The sequence below is a fragment of the Squalius cephalus genome (assembly GCF_949319135.1).
Source record: "Squalius cephalus genome assembly, chromosome: 14".
Taxonomy (NCBI): domain Eukaryota; kingdom Metazoa; phylum Chordata; class Actinopteri; order Cypriniformes; family Leuciscidae; genus Squalius; species Squalius cephalus.
The window spans coordinates 35280520-35302391 of record NC_137135.1 but is presented as its reverse complement, the minus strand read 5'-3'; the positions used below and the strand labels follow the sequence as shown (position 1 = coordinate 35302391).

Here is a 21872-nt window from a genome sequence, read left to right as displayed (position 1 = left end):
TTGTTGATCTCAGGAATTTTCTACAATAATTCAAAAGCCAATGGAAAAATCCTATTGGGATTTTGTTGAGGGAACAGGGAGATGCCGACTTACGGGTCGGCCTACAAAAACACGTCATCTTGTTGGCACCGATAGCCTCATGGGTAGCGCCGACATATTGCGCCGCTGCGCTTCGGGTGACCCGAGTTCGAATCCCGGCTCGTGGACCTTTCCCGATCCCGTCGCCCGTCTCTCTCCCACCTCGCTTACTGTCCACTTTATACTATCCTATCACAGTAAAGGCAAAAATCACTTAAAAAAAAAAAAAAAAGTCCCCATTGAGTTGTGCTGATTCAATACTGTAATGTTTTAAAGCTACAGCGAGGTCGTCTCATTGCCATAAACACTCCAGATCCCACAACAGGGCTCTTCATCAGACGAGTGCCCTTGAACGAGGATCATTACACTGTTGTACGTTAGGGAAGCTGTCCTGATCTGACCCGGTCTCTGATGAAGTCAGGGTTGGGAAGAGTAAATACAGCATGTGCTTAGTAACAAAAAAGAGACTCATTATAGCTTCAGTTAATGAAGTAGAAATACCCTTCACTGGAAGCCATAAAGGAAAGGCTTTCTTATACCTGTAGTGCCCTAACTTGACCACAATGAGTGTTAAACCTTTTTTTTTTAAATGATGTTTTAGAATTATTAGAATTTTCTGTGATCTTGATATCAAAAAACATAAACGTATATTGTACAGATAAAAACTGATAAGAATGTAAATGTGCACCTTGAAATGCAATGCAAGTCGCTTTGGATAAAAAGCGTCTGCCAAATACATAAATGTAAAAAATGCACAAAAAGTAGGCTTTACAATCAGTCATGTAAATGCAGTAAGGAACGATTTTTCGGCCGCCGTCACTGGAAATGAATAATTCTTGGTAAAAATAAAATGACTTTAGGTCTGTGCAAAGTGCTGTCAGGTTGAACACCTTTACGAATCGTTCATTTATTGGACAACGGTAATGATTTTCTCTGTGCATGTACACTGCTTAATCGTGTGATTAATAAACCTTTCAGTCTTTCCTTGATAAAATCACAGGGTTTAAGGATAAGGTTAAAGTTGTAGTCGGCTTATTAAACATAACCAGTGTTAAACACTCAAGAGCACCGTTAAAAAGTTTGCGGTCAGTAAGGCGTTTCTTTTGATAATAATAACGTTTTTATGTTTTTTCTGGATTTTTTGCTGCATAGAAAGTTCAAAAGAACAGCATTTATTTGAAATAGAAATCTTTTAACATTAACATTATACAATCTAACTGACCCCAAACTTTTGCACGGTAGCGTACATTCTAAAGAAATGTCTTTTAGTGTAGGGTTAGAGATGTATAAAATTCATTTTCCAAAAGCTTAGGCGTTATGTTAGTTGTCTATCTGCTAAAAATGTTGAAATCTGTCCATAAATCAAACACTACAGGCACACATGAAAACAGTCTTCTTGTTACAACACTTTCAGATCCTCACTTCAACCAGGAAATGCAAAAAAGCAAGACAAAAAGTCATTCAGCTTTAGCATTAATCATTATTATTTCTGAAAATAAAAAAATGCGTGTACAGTCAAGTCTGAGCAGAGTTTGGTAACACAGACCAGGAGATGCTTTGGCAAGAGAAGCTTCTGACTACACCTGAAGCATGTCAGTTAGGTATTTGCTTTGATAAATGACACTTTTGACCTCTGAAAAGATAAATGCTAGTCTAAAACATGAGTATGAATACCTGCCAAACTCCCACTGTTCAGTTCATTCACTGCAAGGTGAGTGTACAGCTCACTCAGAGCGTTTAAGCTTATGGCTACTTGGAGTTTAACGCCGTTCTGACTTGCAAGCACTGCTGTTAAAGCCTGGCTGTGTGCACACACACACACACATACACACACACACACACACACACACACACTCATACACAGATAAAGAGTCTATCATGTCTCAGTGTTTCTTCTTCCTCCTCCTCTCAGCATGTGTCCAGGTGTGTGTTTCTCCTCAGGGGTCGATGGGCTCACCGTCGAGATGCTGGGACGAGGGAGGAGGCGGAGCTAAAGTAGAGGGGGCGGAGTCACCCGAGCCATACGTGTTCTGGATAGATCGGGACACGTAATCCCAGTATTCCCTTCGAATGGTGTCCTTCTCCTCGGCCAGGAACTTACAAAGCTAAAACACACAAACAAAATCAAGGCTCTTTATCATCGCCGGAGACCGTAGAGATGCATCTGGACACTAGGGCTGTCAAATAAAAAAATTAATTTCTAATATTCTTCAAAAAAAAACGTGCATTCTAATTTTTGTTGTGTCAAGAGGCGCACGAGACATGATGATGACGTAAAGACGCGCTGTGTTTTTGTTAGCTTATCCAATACAGCGCGGTGCGCATGCTTTGTTACTTTGAGAAATGTCGGGAAAAGGCTTCATGCTGACGAAAACCCTCTCAGTTGGTGGCAAAAATCACATTACATCACATTAAGGAAATACTATTTTATTTAAGAACAATTGTTTCGAAAGTTAATGCTCTTTAAAAAGTGAATGTCATTTAATTTCAATACAACATGCTATGCTTGATTTGGTTTAAATTTGCTTATTGCGCTCGCTTGCACCCTCTTGTGGGCATAGGAGACAATACAGGACTTTTTTTTAAAGTATTGCTTTTAGAATTCAAATAGAATTAGGCTAATATTTTAGTCAAGTCACCTTTATTTATATAGCGCTTTTTACAATACAGATAGTTTCAAAGTAGCTTTACAGTGATAACAGGAAAATAATGCTACAGCGTGTGTTGAAAATAGCATCACAGTCCAGCTTAAGCAAGCTCAGTGATGTTCAGGAAGATGTCTGACGAGATTTTAAACTCCAAGACATTGCGTGAACACTGTACATATTTCAAACGGTGTAAAACAACAGGGGAGTAAAGTCTAAATGCAGCTCTGACATTTCCCCATGTAACGAGCGTCTGCGTGCGAGAACCGACGGCTCCCTCTGAGTGACAGTAAAAGCCCGTTCAGACTTTATGAAAGGAAATCTGCTGGTTATGCTCATCAATATTCTGCACTTCACAGTCTCACGGAAAGGTCAGCGGTCTGAGTTCTCAAGCTCGACCTGATGAGGAATTCTCTAGAAACATGAGCAGAATCCTTTCTAGAACCTTTCAAGAATTGTGAAGCTTCCACTATAGAACCCCTCAGAACCATTTTAGAACTATTCTGAGGGTTCCACTGTAGAAAGCATCACACATATTCTATAACTATGAGATGGTTCCATAGAAGAACCCCTTATAACCATTCTAGAACTGTTGTGAGGGTTCCACTGTAGAAAGCAATCACAAATATTCTAGAACAGTGTGACGTTTCCACAGTAGAAACCATTAGAACCATTTTAGAATTATTGTAAAAGTTCCACTGTAGAAGCCATCACACATATTCTAGAACCATGTGAGGGTTCAACTATAGAACCCCTCAGAACCGTTTTAGTACTATTCTAAGGGTTCCACTGTAGAAACCATCACAAATATTCTAGAACCATTCAAGGTCTCACTATAGAACCCCTCAGAACCATTTTAGAACTATTCTGAGGGTTCCACTATAGAAAGCATCACACATATTCTATAACTGTGTGATTGTTCCACAGTAGAACCTCTCAGAACCATTTACGACCTGTTGTGAGGGTTCCACTGTAGAAAGCATCACAAATAATGTATAACAATGTGAGGGTTCCACTATCGAACACCTCAGAACTATTTTAGACCTATTCTGAGGGTTCCATTATAGAAACCATCACGAATATTCTATAACACAATGAGGGTTTCACAGTGGAACCGCTCATAACCATTCTAGAAATGTTGTGAGGGTTCTGATGCCATCACAAATATTCTAGAACCGTGTGAGGTTTCCAGAGCAGAACCGTAAAAAGTCACTATAAAAACATCACTAATATTTTATAACTATGTGTGAGGGTTCCACTATTGAACCCCTCAGAACTATTCTAGAACAGTTCTGAGAGTTCCACTGTAGAAGCCATCACAAATATTCTAGAACCATGTGAGGGTTCAACTATAGAACCCCTCAGAACCATTCTAAAACTGTTCAGAGAGTTCCACTGTAGAAACCAACAGAAATTTTCTAGAACAGTGCGAGGTTTCAGTAGAAACCATCAGAAACATTCTAGAACCGTGTGAGTTTTCCACAGTAGAACCCCTCAGAACCAATTGTAGAACTATTCTAAGGGTTCCACTGTAGAAACATCACAAACATTCTAGAACTATGTGAGGGTTCCACAAAAGAACCATTCTAGAACGGTTTAAGGGTTACATCAAATAATCATTTAGAACCTTTCTAGAACTATGTGAGACAGTGTTCCATACCACAAGCTCTCAGAAACATTCTAGAACCGCTTGCGGGGTTACAACAAATAATCTTTTAGAACCATTCTAAAACCATGTGAGAGTTCAAATTCTTTAGAATAATGAAAAATCCTTTCTACATCCACTACAACTGAGGACTTTAAGATAGATTCTGTTCTGATCAAATCTAGAACTGATTGTTCCAAAATAAAATTGGGTTACACTTTATTTTAAGGTGTCTTTGTCACACTGTAATTATACATATAAGTACTGAGTAAAATTAAGCAACTACATGTACTTACTAAAGGGTTAGGAATGGGGTTTGGTTAAGGGGTTAGCACAACAGCCCGTCTGATAAACCCCCATCAGACCTTTTCTCGATACAAAATACGCCTACATTATAATATAAAATATAATGTATTGAACAATAATAGCCATCATAAATTTTGTATTTAATATATATTATTTAAAAATGTTGTATTTTGGATACCTTATATCTGTAATTTGAGTTTAAAAAATACTAAAGACGTTGTTTGATAAGTGCGATCTCTGATTGTAATCCTTGAAAACCAAAAAAGTAGTGCTTAAAGTCTACAAACCCTGTTATTAAGCCTTTAATTAAATATACCAGTAGACAAGTAATCAAAACTGCTATCTTTCTCCCTGCAACTCTCTTGTACACAGTCATATGCCATCTGTGTTATTAAATGCATTTACATCACATCACGCATGCATATTCAGAATATAACCAAATGTTGATATTACAGTGCATGTAAACGTGCTTGCTGTGAAGTTTCCATTTTGTGAGTAAATGTTTGCCTTACAGTTAATAACACCATATTTATTGTTTTAAATCATTGAATAATCATCAAAGCGTGTAATTGATGCAAAACTGCTGTTGTAGAACTTTGCAAAACGTACATAACGTGCCCTTGTGCAACATTACTGTACTTTAAGAACTGATGAACTCAGTTATAAGCGAGTTTTTCATCATAAATATTTCATTAGCTCATATTACATGTAAAGCGTTTTCATAAAGAATACGTGGTTTCATCCGTTGGTGTAGTAATTATATTTCATCTCTTGTAGCGTTCAGGTTCACTCACGGATATCTATATTTGATAGAATCTGTTGAATATTTCACCGTTTGGTGGTTCGTACAAAAAAAAAGAAAAATAGACATCATCCACGTCCAGTGATTTGGGTAATTAGAGACTTTTGAAATTCTGTTTTCAGCTGAAAGCACTTGTCTTTAAATATTAACTCAACACAACTTTAATAGATGTTGCTTAATTATTGATCTATGGTTTCATATCAAACTAAATGCATATAAAACATTACATGGCTGCCTCCGTACAACAAAGAGCTTGTCTGCACCGTGAAGGAGGGAAAATCAAAACGGAGAAAGTATTATTCGTCTCTTGAGTATTTCTCCGTGACAGGCCTCGTGTTTTCCTCTGCAAACGTCCGGATGTTGTGTGTGTGTGTGTGTGTGTTGAGGTTAATGAGATTTCTTTTCTGTGCGTTTCTCATCCGGAGCCACAATGATGATCATGATGGAGTTGAAAATGATTTTCTGTTTTGAAATTGAGGCCATGTGTATATGTTTAAAAGCTGGTTCAACCTTTCAGCTTCCGTCACCCTCACACGCATATGAGATGAGGAATATGAGGAGCGTTCAGAGGAGAAATGTCCACGGATATGAAATGTGAAGTTAAAAAAAAAAAGAAACTTTATTCAGTGAATTGCATAGTTCTCACGTGATTCTAGAACCAATTTTTAGGTAACACTTTATTTTACAGTGTCATTGTTACATGTGTTACAATAGTAATAACTATTAGTTAATACATGCATTACATAATTACATGCAACTAATTTAGCATGAAAAGATTGTATTTGTGCTTTTTCCGAAAAAAATTAATTTCATATATATTGTATTTAAATGAGTCAAGCACTTTTCAAGTAACCTCTTCGCAAATATGGCTGTTTTCAAGGGTTTTCCAGGAGTTACATTTCAAAAAGTCAAACTTTAAGCACCTTGTACGAACCTTTGTAATCAGGATCTGAATCGTAAAATGATGTTCATGTGAACATGGCCCTTGTTTGTGTGTGTGTGTGTGTGTGTGTGTGTGAAGTCCCAGCTCACCTCCAAGGCCTTGTTGAGTGTGTCTCGCTGGTCATGGCTGGAGTTGTTGGTCTCCAGAGCGTCTTCGTAGAGGTCGACCAGGAAGGCGGTGAGATATGGAGAACTGCACGAGTCCTGAAGCTCAGTCACTTGCTCCAGAAGTCCAGGATACGAGGACAAACCACCGTCCTGTAGGATCCTGAGTCACAGAACACACACATGCATCATCTATACATATCACATGACATATGTGACCCTGGACCACAAAACCAGTCACATGGGTCAACTTTTTGAAATTGAGATTGACTGAATAAATAAGCTTTCCATTGATGTATGGTTTGTTAGGATATGACAATATTTGGTCGAGATACGACTATTGTAAATCTGGAATCTGAGGGTGCAAAAAAAATGGAAACATTGAGAAAATCTCCTTTAAAGTTGTTCATTTATGTTGGCGATTGTGCAGCATTCACTCACAGAAATACATGTTTTATATATTTACTGTAGGAAATGTACAAAATATCTTCATGGAACATGATCTTTACTTAATATCCTCATGATTTTTAGCATAAAAGAAAAATGGATAATTTTGACCCATACAATGTATTGTTGGCTATTGCCACAGATAAACCCGTGCGACTCGAGACTGGTGACGTGATCCAGGGTCACATATGTCATGATCTACACATATATGTTTGTTTTATTATTTATATACAATATGTTAATGCTTTGGCAACATTGTGATACACAGTCATGCTAATAAAGCTCATTTGAAATTGAAATTGAAATGAATCATGATGTTCTGAGATAAACACTGTAACACATCTAAATAAATATGCAATGTTTAAAACTGGTATTTATTTATTTCAAAGTATGAGCAACAGCAATAGTGATGCTTGCCTTGGCAAACACTGGATCTGTTAATGATCCATGTTATGTTTTTGTCCATATATTCTTATAAGCATTCAGGCTCTTCAGTGCAAACTGTGTTTATCTTCTTCTGTTACTGGTGATCATCTGCCATCTGCTGGTGTATGCTTGAAATGTACTGTGTGTTTGAACGAGAAATCAGATCTTAATTAGATGTTTATTACTCTCACCCTTTTAAATAGTTCCAAGCGCTCTCGTTGTGAGGAGCTTTCTTTATTTGTTTCAGTGTGTACCTAAAGAGAGAGAGAGAGAGAGAGAGAGAGAGAGAGAGAGAGAGAGAGAGAGAGAGAGAGAGAGAGACTTTATTCTTTATTAAATAATTTAAAACCAATTAATAAAAATACACTTTACTCAAGACATTTAGCAAAAATTCATTCATCATCCTTATCAAAGCACAACATGTCTTTATAATTCCATACATTTTCAAATGTATGGAAAAGAGAGGGGAGCATTGCATGGGAAATTGGTCATTTTTACTTGCCAGTAACAAATAATCTTCAAAATAATAAAATAGTCTTTAAATGTGAATTAAAAAATAATAATAATGGTTTTAAAAGCAGGTAGAATCAAATAAACATTCACATGTTGCAGTATTTGTTTGGAGAGTAAACCACACTCATGTGTTCTTCAGACAAGCAGCTTTAAGTTATTCATATGAGCAGCGACACTAATGATCCGTTTTATATGATATAAATCTTTGTTAATGTTCATGAAAGGCATTATAAAGCGCTAACGACGGTATAATTAGAAACAAGGACAAAATAAGTTTGAACTTCTCTTATTGTAATTTTTTAGATGCATCAAGTTATTGAATAATCATTAGGGTGGTCCTTATTTTTAAAGTCTCCAATTGTCATGCTCTTAACCCTTCAAATTGTTCCTTTATATAAGAAAATACAGCATGCCAATTTTTATGGCAGTAACATAATAATTACTGGTAGCGCAATAGCTTTAAACTTTCTGAGATTTTGATGATTTTCGTAAAAACAGATCATTTGAATTGGTATTGTACCTGGCTAGTAAAATTCCCCAAAAATCTCCATAAAAGCATCTAATGCACCATATATTCCTAAATATGTATTTTAGATACATATCTCAGTTTACTTATTGTAGAAACTAAATCCAAATTAATCCATCCATGACCCGGTTTAGCAGATTTCCTTTCCTGGTGGAATCAATACATATTTCTATTGATGATCACCTTGGTTATTGTTTGGGTTTAGAGCACATTTTTTGGTTTAAAACATTACATTACGTTCCTCAAAATTGACCCGGAACTTTGGCCGAATCAAGCAGATTATCAGGAGGCACAGGCAACCATGCAATGAAAGTAGTCAATGATCACGCCGAGAGAGGAGTGGCTCTGATTCAAGAATACAGTGGCTATCTCACACACTCTGAAGAACAACTGCAGTTTCTCCTTCATGTGGTGGAAGATCACCGACGGATCTATCCAGACACTGGCTGCTGAGCATCAGAAATGAGGGATTGTTGAAAACTTTGTGCTTTTTTTGAGATTGTTGTCATTGTTGTCATGTCAGTGTTGCTCTGATTTCAATAAAATGTAGTTCATTTGCAGCAACTTTTAATATTACTTGCATATCACAATACCGCCGCACAGCTTAACATAGGCAATCTTCCACATGATTGAGCTACCTCTAAATATCATTTTTTTGTCAACATTTTTACATATTTCTAATTTTGAAGTTAAAAGGAACAGTTTAAGAGGTTAAGACACTAACATTTTGCACAAAAACAAATTGCACTTGATAAGGACCACCCTAATAATCACTCTTAAATCTGCGAAAGTGCATCTGTAAGTGCATTCATGCCACATGTGAACAGCATTAAACTGTGTGTAAATACATTTAAATGCAGCTTATGTTGAAACTGATTTCATTTATTTGAAATTATTGATTTAATTTAATCTATTGCTTCATTTATTGTATTAATAATTAAATTAATGGAATTTTGACCCAAAACATGACACCTACATTTAATAGGGTTAGAAAAACTCAATAATAACGTTATAATACATATTTAATGACAATGTTTCTACTTGTTTGTTTGATGGTTGTCATACAAAATGATGGATTTATTCAAACATACATTAAATATCTTCCAACATACCTTCTGATGTTCACTCATGTTTATTTTGTGCTGTAACTAGTAGTAAAGCGGAAGAGATGATCGGTTCACGTGCCGCTTTGCTTGATCTGAGGCACATTAAAGAGCCACAAAACGCTATTTATTGTTTGAATTTCGTAAAACAACTGAGCTAAGAAGTAACAAAGCACATTTTAAAGCTTTAAACATTTAAAACTGTGATTTATTGGATGGAAGCGCTACTAAATTGTTCATTGATCAACTGAAAACAGCTTAGACTGAAAGACTGATTCTTAGGGATTTAAGAATCGATATCGGTTGTTAAAAAAACGAGAATCGATTAAAATAGAGAAATCAATATTTTTAACCTAGTGTGTATTGAAGAAATATACAGATTTCCTTTTGAACCAAGGTACAAAATCAGTTTAAACATTTCATTATTGCAATTTTTTCAGATGTATCACAAGTTGGTGAATAATCACTCAAAACTTTGAAAGCCTGAGAACCAAAACAAAAATGAATTGTGATCATTGGTATCTTTGAGCAGAAAGGTTCTGGTTTTGTCAATGATTAACACTCACTGCACTTCTCTGTCGAGGACGGCAGGGTCGGAGTATCCGCTGGTGTGACTGATGACGAAGTGTCTCTGATTCCAGGCCGAGTTATTCCTCACGTCCTCCTCTAACAGTTCCTCCACATACTCCAGCTCTCCATCCCACAGCTTATACTCCTGTGACATACACTCAGACCATGAACATGTGCAGTGTTGTCAAAAGCACAGAGACCAAGTCGGTACTGAAATTTTAGAAAAAGTGTCGCTCTGAGCGCTGTTGAGCGGAACCATAAACACCTCTGATTGGCCATTGTGTTCACGAGCTCATCGGATATGTCTATGATTGGCTACAATGATCAGCGTTTGAGAGCACACAGAAGTGTCTGAAAGTGTTTTGAAAGCAGGAGCGTTTGAAAGCACAAGCAGGACCGATCCACTGATAGACGGCTACTTTCAAACGCTCCCGTGTGTGCAAGCGCTCGCTGAAGAGCGTCAGTAGGCGCGTTTCCATTAAAGATTTGCACAAAACTTTTGCGATTTTTTCTAAATATTGATAAAAAACTATACATAGTTCCCACAGGCCAATTAATGTCACGTGACCTCCCCGGAGACGCCATCTTTGAGGGCATAAGCTGCTGTGTTTACAAAGTTTAACAAGCAAATTTTGAATATTTCTTCATTCAAGAGACAAAGTGACAGAGACTATAAAGAGATTATAAAGAGACTCTATTAACACAAGACAGAGAGAGGTACAATGCGAACATTTCAGTCATAAATGGTGTGGATGAGTATGCGCTAACGCTGTCTGTCTGTGTGTCTGTCTGTGTGTGTGTGAGTGAGAGAGAGGCGCGGGCGCGATCGAACAGTGGAAACAATGTTGTTTTTGTATGTTTTTAATACCTTGTCATTTTGTTCATACAGGACATCATTCAAACTGCAAAGTGTTAACTTATATTTGTGTACACTCGCAATAAAACACAACATTGTGCCCCTGACACAAAGTGCTCTGAGCAAATTCTTGCGTGTTTTGAGGGAGTTTCTTTCCTGTTTATCCTCGCCAGCCATAACCTCCGTCGTTGTTCTGACAAAAGCTTAGTTTTCTCACATTCATGAAGTCTAATGACAGGTATACTGTAAAATCCAAATTTAACTGAATCTCCGGCACGATTTGAACATCCATTGACCCAGCAGGAGATGACCATTTTCACTTTTTATCACGAAATTAACTCGTTTCAGCTTCTTCTTCTAATGTTCTGCCCACAACATGCCCACAGAAATGGCGCCGGGTCGGCAAATGGCCGTATGTTGTGACGTCATGTAGGAACTATGTATAGTGAAATGATGGCGTTTCCATTAATGTTATGCGACTAAAACGTCATTTGAGTCACTCCAAAAATCATGGCAACGGATGTTGGTAAGTTTATATATATATCCCAGCCACCGCACTAGACATTATTATTATTAATGAAAGGAAACGTAGGCGTGTTTTCCAAGCATTAATGGCAAGGAAAGACCCTTATTATACTGTGAGGGGCACATATGAGGAGTTTCTGGGTGTTTCTCCCTCATTTCTGCTTCCAGGTCTTGATTGTGGCATTTCTTTGAGGTTTAGAATCCATTATTCCTGTAATTCTTTTGTCTTATGAATTTAATAAAGAGCTCTGTCTCGTATTCTGTCCAAACACACCTAGTCATCTACGTCAGATGACCTGTACATGCGCAAAAACTGTTTCCATTGCAGTTTTGCGAAATATTTCTTTTTCGAATTGCCTGAAAAAACCCCTCATGCGAGCGTAAAAACTTTTTTGCGATAAATGGGAGTTTTCGCCAAATTGACGTGTTTCCATTGGCCGTATTTTCAATTCGCAATTTCAATTTGTGCAATTTGAAGGGTAATGGAAACGCGGCCACTGATGTATATTTACAATATGTTTTTGAAGCGCTGATCATTGTAGCCAATCACAGACAACACAATGGCCAATCAGCGGTGTTTATGATTCCGCTCAACAGGGCTCAAAGTAGGGCTGCACGATATTGGGAAAAAATTACATTGCGATATTAAATTTTTCTGCGATATATATTGAAACAATTTCACCAGATTAAAGTGAAGCGGTTCAAAGGAGTCATTACTTCGCCAATCGGACGTGTCATTAATGGACGTGTAGGCTTCGGCACACATAAAATTTCAATATCCACTTGGAACCGAAGTCGTGCTTTTGACAACACTACATGCATGCAGATCAGCGAACAGTTTACACGGCACGCGAGGCTGTGAATCTGTACCTGGATGACCCACTGTCTGTGCTGCCACGCGTGGTAGTTCTTCGCATCTTGACTGAGAATTTCTGCTACAAACTGCAGCTCATCCGATGTGTCGTTCAGCCACTCCACCACCATCCGCCTGTGATGCCTGCACAAATCGTTTAATAAACAATAACAATTTCACTCTGTTGCGGCTCCTCTCTTCCCAGTCTGTCAGTAACGCTCTGTTTAGTTCCTGTCTCTATGAAGCCCCTCCTTCTGAAAAGCACACTGTGCTCTGATTGGTCGGCTGGATCAGTGTGTTGTGATTGGTCAAGTGTGTTTGGGAAATGTCCCGCCCCTTCCCATAACTGCCAGTTTAACACACTACACACTAACTCAACCAGGCCCCGCCCCTTTATTCTGCGCATGAATTATTATAATGAGGAATATTGTGACGTGTTCGTTCCCGGAAGAAACTCAAGACTACAATGGAGGCGTTTCAGGAGTTCAGAAACACTGACACTGATATAGAGAAGAACTGTGTGACTTTGCAGAGATTTTTCATGATCAAACTGCAACATTACACACTGAAGACAGATGAAGATCTGTCCCAAAAAAATGACAGATTTTGCAAATTGCAATGAAAAAAACAGTAAAAATATATCATTAGTAATGCTTATAATTATTAGTGGTGTTTGCTGAGGAAAGCATGACTATTTCTCAAACTTCATGTGAACCTTCTGGCTGAGGTGGACTTACCAAACCTGGTAGTTCTTGGGCTGATCTTCTATGATGGCCGTGATATACTTCATCTCCTCTCTCAGGTCTTTATCTAGAGCCTGCAGTAAAACTCTTCTGTAGTGCCTACACACACATCAACACACACAGTTTAACGCACAACTCAAGCATCTTGAACTTGCTTTGTAGCTTTTTGCAGTTTTGATGTTTAAATCTGCAACACAGTGCACACTGGGAAATAGTGTATGTGTTATATACAGAAATAAACACTTTTATTGAGCAAGGATTAAACTGATTAAAAGACATTTACATCGTTGCAAAAGATTCAATTCCAAATAAATGCTGTTTTTTTAACTTTCTATTCATCAAAGAATCCTGAAAAATTAAATGTATGACGGTTTCCACAATTTTTTTCAACATTGATAATAATCATAAATGTTTCTTGAGCATCAAATCATCATATTATAGTGATTTCTGAAGGATCATGTGACACTGAAGACTGGAGTAATGATGCTGAAAATTCAACTTTGATCACAGGAATAAATTACACTTTATATATTCACATAGAAAACAGCAGTTTAAAATTATAATAATATTTCAGAATTTTTACTGTATTTTTGATCAAATAAATGAGCAGAAGAGACATTTTTGAATGGTATTGTACCAGGTTTGCCATTAAAAGTGCACTGGGCTGTAACATTTCACATTTATATGTTAATTTAAACATCAGTCGTCTCACCACACGGTGTAGTTGGCGGCGTTGAGCTCGATGGCTTCAGCGGTCAGTGCAAACGCTCGGTCACTCTTCTCGTCGTTCTTCAGGAGCGCTCTGAACATGTCAAACACGTCTGTGACTGCAGATGACAAGACAAACCTTTAACATTTCATGTGCCTTAAAGTCCCGCTGTGGTGAAAATCCAGCTTTTAATGTTGTTTATGTGTCTATGTGGTGTTTTTAATCTGCTTAAACCATGTGTAAGTTCATAAGTCGACACCATTGCTGAGTATTTCCTCCTTAAAACTGCAGTGAACCAAAGACAGTCTCAAAAACACGCTTTGAAATCGCTGGTGTTTCTGACGTCACAAACTACCTTGTAACCAATCAGATCAACGTGTGATCATCAACCAGTGGATCTCTGAGCTGAGTGAGTGAGTGGAGGCGAGGCTCATTTGCATATTCATAGAACCGCGCATACTAAATGAGGAAAGGGTGTCGAGTTACATTCAAGATATTTTAAGGCATGAAGAACTTTATTTTTTCATGTAAAAAACTTTTAAAATATGTCATTTTAATGATCAAAGATGAGTTTTAAGAGATAAAATGATTGACTACAGGGGACTAAACCAACAACTAACAGCTTACAGTGAGCTAGTCATTATCACAAAATAAACCCGGGACTTGAATTGGACTGAAATAATTTATTTTGTGATAATTACGGCTCACATTACCGGATTAATTAATTGCATGGCTACTTAAATAAATAAATGGAAATGTAAAAGAACAATGGCCATAAATTGGGATTATTCAATAATGCGAGAAGAAAACGAGTGCGGAGTGATACGAGAGATATGAAAGAAATGGGACAATGATAGTGTGAGATACTAAAAAAAAAAGAGCAAACATCACTGAATTAAAGGGACTTACATTTCTCTGAATAAGCAATCTTCACCACAGGGTTTGGTCCATCATCTTGAGGAACCGGTTCTAGATCGGCCCACTCTTTTCTGTCCCTAAAACAACAAAAGCACATTAAATGACAGTTCATACACTTCCTAGTGAGAGAGAAACAGTCATTTCACTTTATCAAGACTTCATCAAACAGACTCTATTTTTAATTAATAAAGCCAAAGTTAATATCTTGAATGTGATATGACTTGATATGACATTTTGAATCAGCAGCCATCAATAACAATATCAATGAAATAATAATATCAACGTTCTCATCTAGATTAAAGTCGCCATATAATCAAAATTGACAAATCTTTGTTTTTACGGAATATTTCAGTGTTTATTATAAATTATTTATTGGTGCACATCATTGTTTTAATAATCTTGAATGAGAATAAGTTCCTCTCACAGCATCTCTTCTCTTCTCTGATGATGTGGGCGGGGCAACCTGTCACTCACATGAGATCAGCCAATAGCAAACCACAACCATCCAATCAAGCCCCGCCCACATTTGTTCTTGTCCCAGAAGCGTTTCACTCGGATATACGACACAATAGAGGAGAAAAGACGAGCACAACTTATGTTTCATGTCACTTCAAGGCTCTTTTAGTCCTACCTATTTATTTTGATTAAGTTCATATAAAATATCATAATCCTCTTCAGCAAGTTTTATTCAGAATCAGGCAGAAATAATGGCAGCTATAGGGGTCAGAGTGTCAATAGAATGAATCAATCAATAAAGAAAACGGTTCATTTGAATCACTTCATTCTCACAAACTTGTATTCATTTGAATCCCTTGGGTAGAAAATGGGTAAAGTGACAAGAGCACATCAAACTTCTTTAGGCTCAATTTGAAGGAAAATCTTGTGTGACTCACTCAGAATCAATTAAACTAACCTCAGAAAACACTTACTGTAAATCAGGATTAAACCCAGTCCTGATCTGGATTAAACAGACTCATCCAGCCAAGGATCACAACTACAGGGACTCTTTTCAGATCATGTGAATCTCTCAGACAATGAGAAATGAACGCGGCCATAATAAGAGTTATTTTAGTGGCTGCAAACTTCTAACTTAGGATATATAAAACTTGCTCACGAGATTTGATGAAACTTTAACTCAGATCTATTTAAAGCGCTCTTGATTCAGTTCATGTGAAAAACTCATCTAACTAATACAGCTCTCTGTACACTGATGTGCATTGACTGTATGTAACGAACCGTGTCATCTAAAAGCTGACGTCCAACACAATACAGAGGAGAATGAGTAAATTAAACATCTGTAATTGAAGTGATTAGCCGCACACTCTCATGCTAGGCTAGCTGCTAAGCTCACCTGTAGAAGATATAACCTCCTTTAACAGGCTCCTCGTACTCCATCTCTGCCTCGTCCACGATGTTCTCCTCTTCCACTCCGTCCTCCTCCAAACTCTCCGCCACGGAGTTGGACATTTCTTCAACAGAAGACATTGCAGAAAACTGCACCTTGCTAATGCTAACTGTGCAGACTGAGGGCTATGGGAGATGACAGAAGCGTGAAGGCAGAGCCACGCCAGATCAAGACGCTTTCAAAATAAAAGCCCGAGTGAGAACGCTTTCAAAATAAAAGACTGATGAAGACTTTCAAAATAAAAGCTTGACGAAGACGCTTTCAAAATAAAAGCCCGAGTGAGAACGCTTTCAAAATAAAAGACTGATGAAGACTTTCAAAATAAAAGCTTGACGAAGACGCTTTCAAAATAAAAGCCTGAGTGAGAACGCTTTCAAAATAAAAGACTGATAAAGACTTTCAAAATAAAAGCCTGATGAAGACGCTATCAAAATAAAAGTCTATTCTAGACAAAATCTGGTACAACATCTGGGGCCGTATTCACAAAGCATTTTATCTTACCACTAGGAGTACTCCTAAATCACACTAAAAGATTTTAGCTAGGAGTTTTCTCTTAAAAGTTATTCACAACGCCTTTCAGACCTACTCTTAGTAAAGAAAAATGACAACTCCTAAACTAAGAGTGAGTCTTCGTTGCTATGGATGACATCATTACTCATGCACGAGCTTGACTGAAGTGACCACCTTGATTGGCTGATGACTGTAACGCGGGAATGATTCCAAACACCTCCCCTACGATGATGAGTGACAGGTGACAGGTCTGAGAATGCGTGCGCTACACAAGTAGTGCGAAGGACGGAAGATGATGAATAACTGAATAAATAGCCTAAATGAATAAAGAGTAAGGCAAAACAAATAGCCTAGTAGCCTAATGAAACATATGGATTGATGCAATATCTTTGCAACATTATTGAATTAATCTGTCACTATATGCCTCTGCCTACGTTTGCAAAGAGAAGAACATTTTAATTTGATTCACAATGAAACGTTACAAATAGTTTACATGCAATGAGTAGCCTAGTTTTGGTTGTTGTTGGTGGCGTTATTGCATCCCTAGTTATGCCTACAATGCAAAATTGTTCCCTCGCGATTGGAAGCTCCTGTAGCCGCCGCATACGCATTTCAAAACATCGCAACGTGAAATGCCACAAAAAGCGGTTTGTGAAGGTCTTAGTGAGTTAGGAGTCCTCTCAACTTCTTTTAAGCTGTCCCAGGCTTAGGTGCTACTTTTAGGGCTAAAATGCTTCATGAATTACTCTTAGTCAAAAAAATTAGGAGTCCTAAAGTTACGAGTGACACGCCCATTATTTTTAGGAGTTGCTCCTAAATTCGCCAGTTAGGAGCTACTTTTAGCCTTAAAATTCTTTGTGAATACGGCCCCTGGCCCATTTCAATCACATAGGAAATAAAAAAAACAAGCTTTTGTAATTTAAAAGTCATTTAAAAGTAAAAACATTAAAAGTCATCATGACACATTAAGTCATATTTATAAGATGAGGTCAAAGTTTTAACTTTTTATCTAATAATTGTGAGTCAAAATTACGACTTAGAATGTCGTAATTTCACCTTTTTATGTCATAAATTTGATTTTTCAATGTCATGTTTCTGACTTAGCATGACAAAATTCCGCCTTTTTATCTAACAACTTCGACTTTTTATCTTATAGTTATGACTTTGTGTGCCATAATTTAGTGCAATATTATAAAAATATACCAATATTATATTTTTCTAATATTGTATATATTAGAAAACATTTTACATAATTTTATAAATATCTAATATAACTACATTCATATATAACATAACTGAAAATGGAATACAAATATGTTCATATAAATATTTTTATATCATCAAACTCAAGAGTAACAAATGCTCATTACTTGTCCATTTTATCTGCATCATTTCTATTTATAAACAAACATGCATATTCACCAGGGCTCATGAGAGTGCTTCAAAATAATTCTAATAAAGTAGTTATATTTTCATGCAATTTAATTTCATATATAGGTGCAGGGTTGTTCTACAAAAAAGTATATAAAAACAGCAATTAAACCATTCTGGATGTGTAATTTCTTTTTATTCATAATAATTGATACACTAGTTTCTGTTAGTAAACCGCATCAACAACAGTTAAACATACAAAATACATATTCATACAAAGACGAGAGATATTTCGCTAAATCACAGAGCACCAGTTAAGGCCTTTTGACAGAAAGTGCCATTGTTTGAGAAGGCTGTCTAGAGCTGAAGAATTACTGTTTGCCATTGCCATTGATGGGCATTTTCTTGAAGGTGTCACACTCGAGCAGGGCTTTGATTTTGGGCCGGGCAGCGGTCTTGTCCACGAGGCTCTTGAGCGCCGGGAAGGAGTCCAGACAGGAGGAGCTAAGGACTTTAAAATTCAGCAGAAGGTCGAACAGGTTGTAGTCCGCAAATGAGATCTGTGTGGAAGAGACATGAAACATAGGTTGTGGTCAGAATTGAACGAGTACTAAAATGAGTTTGTATTTCTACTGGAATCCTCACCTGATCACCGACTAGGAAGCCAGATTTGTTTTTGGCCAGAATGGCTTCAAATGGTTTGAGCTGGTTGGGCAGATCTTTGATGAACGCTTCTTTACCAGTCTCCTACACAAAATAACACACATGTCTAGGGTCATATCGCTGACAAAACATTGATATTTATCATGCATTTGCTCTAAAAATGGCTCAAAGGGTGATTTTCTTTATTTATTTCCAGTGTCTGAACATCTGTGAGGTTTACAGTACTCACATATTCCTGGTAGATCATCTTAATGTATTTGAGGCGCAGATCCTCAACGCTGTCGTTCATCATGTCGATACGAGAAGCCTCGCAGTCGTTCTTTCCATATGCACCTGAATGTGTGACAGGATAAATTAGGACAGTAATATGCATTACACAATAAAGATTTCATACAGTAGTATGCATGTTTAAATCAGCGAGAGGCGTCCAGTTATCATCTCAGGAATTAATGCATAAAGTGTAAATATCAAGTACATTAAAATAAATCATGGCTGATAATACTTTTGGTTCATTGCATTGCATTTTGGGATAGAGTAGGATGCTCGGTTTTTATATTTCACAAAAGGTTTTCCAAATTTCTCCTTCTTTTTAAAGTAATCTTAAGTAAGCTTGATTTGATTCTGATGCATTAAAGTGGTGAAATTTATGTCATTATTTACTCGCTCTCATGTTGTTCTAAACCTGAATGAAGTTCTTTTTTCTGTTGAATATAAAGGAAGATATTTTGTTGGTAATCAAGCAGTTGCTGGTCCCCATTGACTTCCATAGTATAGAAATTAATACTGAAGTCATTGGGGACCATTAACAGTTTGATTACCAACATTCTTCAAAATATCTTCTTTTGTGTTCAACAGAAGAAAGAAATGAATACAGGTTTAGAGAGAAAATTTACATTTCTGGGTAAACTACAAAACTTTTTTCTTTTTACCATGTTTGCGACCCAAATGCCTTAACATAGCATTGGACTGATACAGGACCAGGTCACCATCCTCGAATTTAGGCAACTGTCCGAACAACTAAAACAAATCAAGCAACACAATATCAATCAATATACAGACCAAGGAATTTAACATAAAACCATGCATGGATTATTTACATTTATCAAATTCAAATATAAAAACAAAACTCACACAGCTGGCTTTTATATCCCCCTGCCCCCACTGCTCAAAGGTCACCAGGTTCTCCTTCAGTTGCTGCCCATAGTCAGCCAGCATCATCTTCAAGGCTCCACATCTGCCTGCAAACGGCACATGACACGGGGTGTTACTATAGTACAATCCTCTTAGTGTGCAATCATGCATCAAAGCACATAGGCTTATTAGACAAAATGATAATACAACTACTTTAGACTGTGGTTACCGATAACTTCACATTTTATCACGAGGAGCTGTTTGTTATTTGCCAGTTTATGAGCAGAGTATGCAGGCTGAAGTTCACTGCCATTCATTCCTCGTTCCCTGCTATTCATTCCTCGTTCCCAATCTAGGGCAAACGCCTTCAGACACAGAGTCTGAGCGGACAACTATGAGCTGGCCGGATGCCAAAGATTATGAATGGAGCAAAGAGTGCATTTATGCATCGTCTAGTAAAATACCAAGCTATATTATAACGTGCATTTTAAAGTTGCATGCAGATTCAATCATCTACTAAAATATTAGAGTTATTTAAGAGTTGCATGAAAGTTTCACTTTTGCTCGCCGCTGAAAACTTTTCCAGACTTTTCTGAAGGGTTAGACACGCATCATGTGACAAGAACAAGATTACGAAACAGCTTTCATACAAACCTTTGACCGCGAAGTATGTGAGTGTGTAGGGAGCCACTGTAAAAACACAGAGTAAAACAGTTCAGAGAGGAAATGGCATAACATGAATGCAGCTTTCAGACTGAATGTAGGCCTATAGCAGCGATTGTAAACATTGCCTTGCACACTGGTTAGGTTACTTCGATAGTTTACTGAATTGCACACTAGTAATGCCCCTTCCACAACGCCATTGGTTTTTTGCCTCAATGCATGAGCATTTGAGCGTTACGTAACATTTGCCTCCATTCATTGTGGTCACATTTGCGCACATCTTGTACAGACGATGAAAAAGTTCCTATTCAAATAAGAATAGCATAGGCCAATTGTTGCTGCACTAAAAACCTATGCAGCTCAGTCTGGATATGCGTGCATTGATTGACTCGAGTAGATCTATTTAAATATCTGCTCGTTATGTAATATCAGCTTAAGCGTTATTAATATCATCAGACACACTGCTGACAGTGACGACGCCGTCAATCATTTGTTTTAGCAGCGCAATGCAATTATTAGCAAGGAAAGTAATGCATCCAAGTAATGCATGGTCTCACAGTGCGCACTTAAAGCTGAAGGCAAAAGTGCATGTGACAGTTATGAAGTACTTACTCGTGTAGTAGATCTTGAGCGGGTTGAAGACTGTGAGCGCGCGCTGTTCCTGAAGTGAAGTGAAGTGCGCGCGCGAGGCTCCTTTATAAACCCTCAGTTTTTGATGAGTCACGCTCGCGCCCTGTTAGCACGCAAAGTGTGTTTTATCATGTGCATTCAAATGACAACACTTCAATAAAAGCGTATGATTGATTGATTTCCAGTGGGTCAGCCAAGTTGTAGTATCAGTCATTTTAAAAATGAATATGCTTACGTTTGATGTTTAAAGAAGTATTACAGAAGGCGTTCTCGCTAAACTCGAGCTCCTGAACTTTATTAAATATAACTTTTTAGTAGGATAATGCTTGGAGAAAAGGGTAGTAATAAAGTGAGGGATTAACAGTTAGCTTGCATGTCAACTCAAAATATTTTTGTATCATATTTGAATTGTTTATATCTTGTAATATCATAATGTCTGTGATTCTATCACACCGCATATCTGAGTCAGGCAAATCAATCAATACCTCCAAACATTACATGAATTCAGCAAGAAACCACCCGCAACACTGTAGCATTTACTTGCATTTGTTTGGGATTGAATCTGGTTTAATATGGTTTGGTTTGCATGTCTTTATCATATGCCAAAACAAAGAAAGAAAATGAGAAATGGAAAGCCAACACAGTTCAGGTCAGATAAGGTCATTTTCCACAGTTTGCATGCCAGGCATTTTTCATTGCACTGGTCTGGTCTCCATCATCCATCTTAGACAGTCGGCCAAACAGCTGCAGGAAAAGAGAGGGAGGAAATGAGAGAGAGACAGAGAGA

At 37.5% G+C, this 21872-nt stretch overlaps 2 protein-coding genes across 2 annotated transcripts; both read right to left on the bottom strand.

Annotated features, from left to right (window-relative positions):
- Positions 1 to 955: 955 nt before the first annotated feature.
- On the bottom strand, positions 956 to 16283 carry fnta (farnesyltransferase, CAAX box, subunit alpha). The gene is made up of 9 exons (XM_079892142.1): positions 16064 to 16283; positions 14704 to 14789; positions 13798 to 13912; positions 13080 to 13184; positions 12360 to 12486; positions 10105 to 10253; positions 7588 to 7650; positions 6509 to 6686; positions 956 to 2183 (listed from the first exon to the last, which is right to left on the bottom strand). Exons 1-9 carry the CDS (start codon positions 16195 to 16197, stop codon positions 2016 to 2018), a joined length of 1125 nt encoding a protein of 374 aa, XP_079748268.1. The 5' UTR covers positions 16198 to 16283; the 3' UTR covers positions 956 to 2015.
- Positions 16284 to 18172: 1889 nt separating this feature from the next.
- On the bottom strand, positions 18173 to 21646 carry gstp1.2 (glutathione S-transferase pi 1.2). Its single transcript, XM_079892747.1, has 8 exons — positions 21626 to 21646; positions 21068 to 21188; positions 20447 to 20482; positions 19793 to 19899; positions 19591 to 19678; positions 18891 to 18994; positions 18644 to 18745; positions 18173 to 18558 (listed from the first exon to the last, which is right to left on the bottom strand). The coding sequence occupies exons 1-8, from the start codon at positions 21629 to 21631 to the stop codon at positions 18370 to 18372; spliced, it is 753 nt and encodes a 250-aa protein (XP_079748873.1). The 5' UTR covers positions 21632 to 21646; the 3' UTR covers positions 18173 to 18369.
- Between the last annotated feature and the right edge of the window lie 226 nt (positions 21647 to 21872).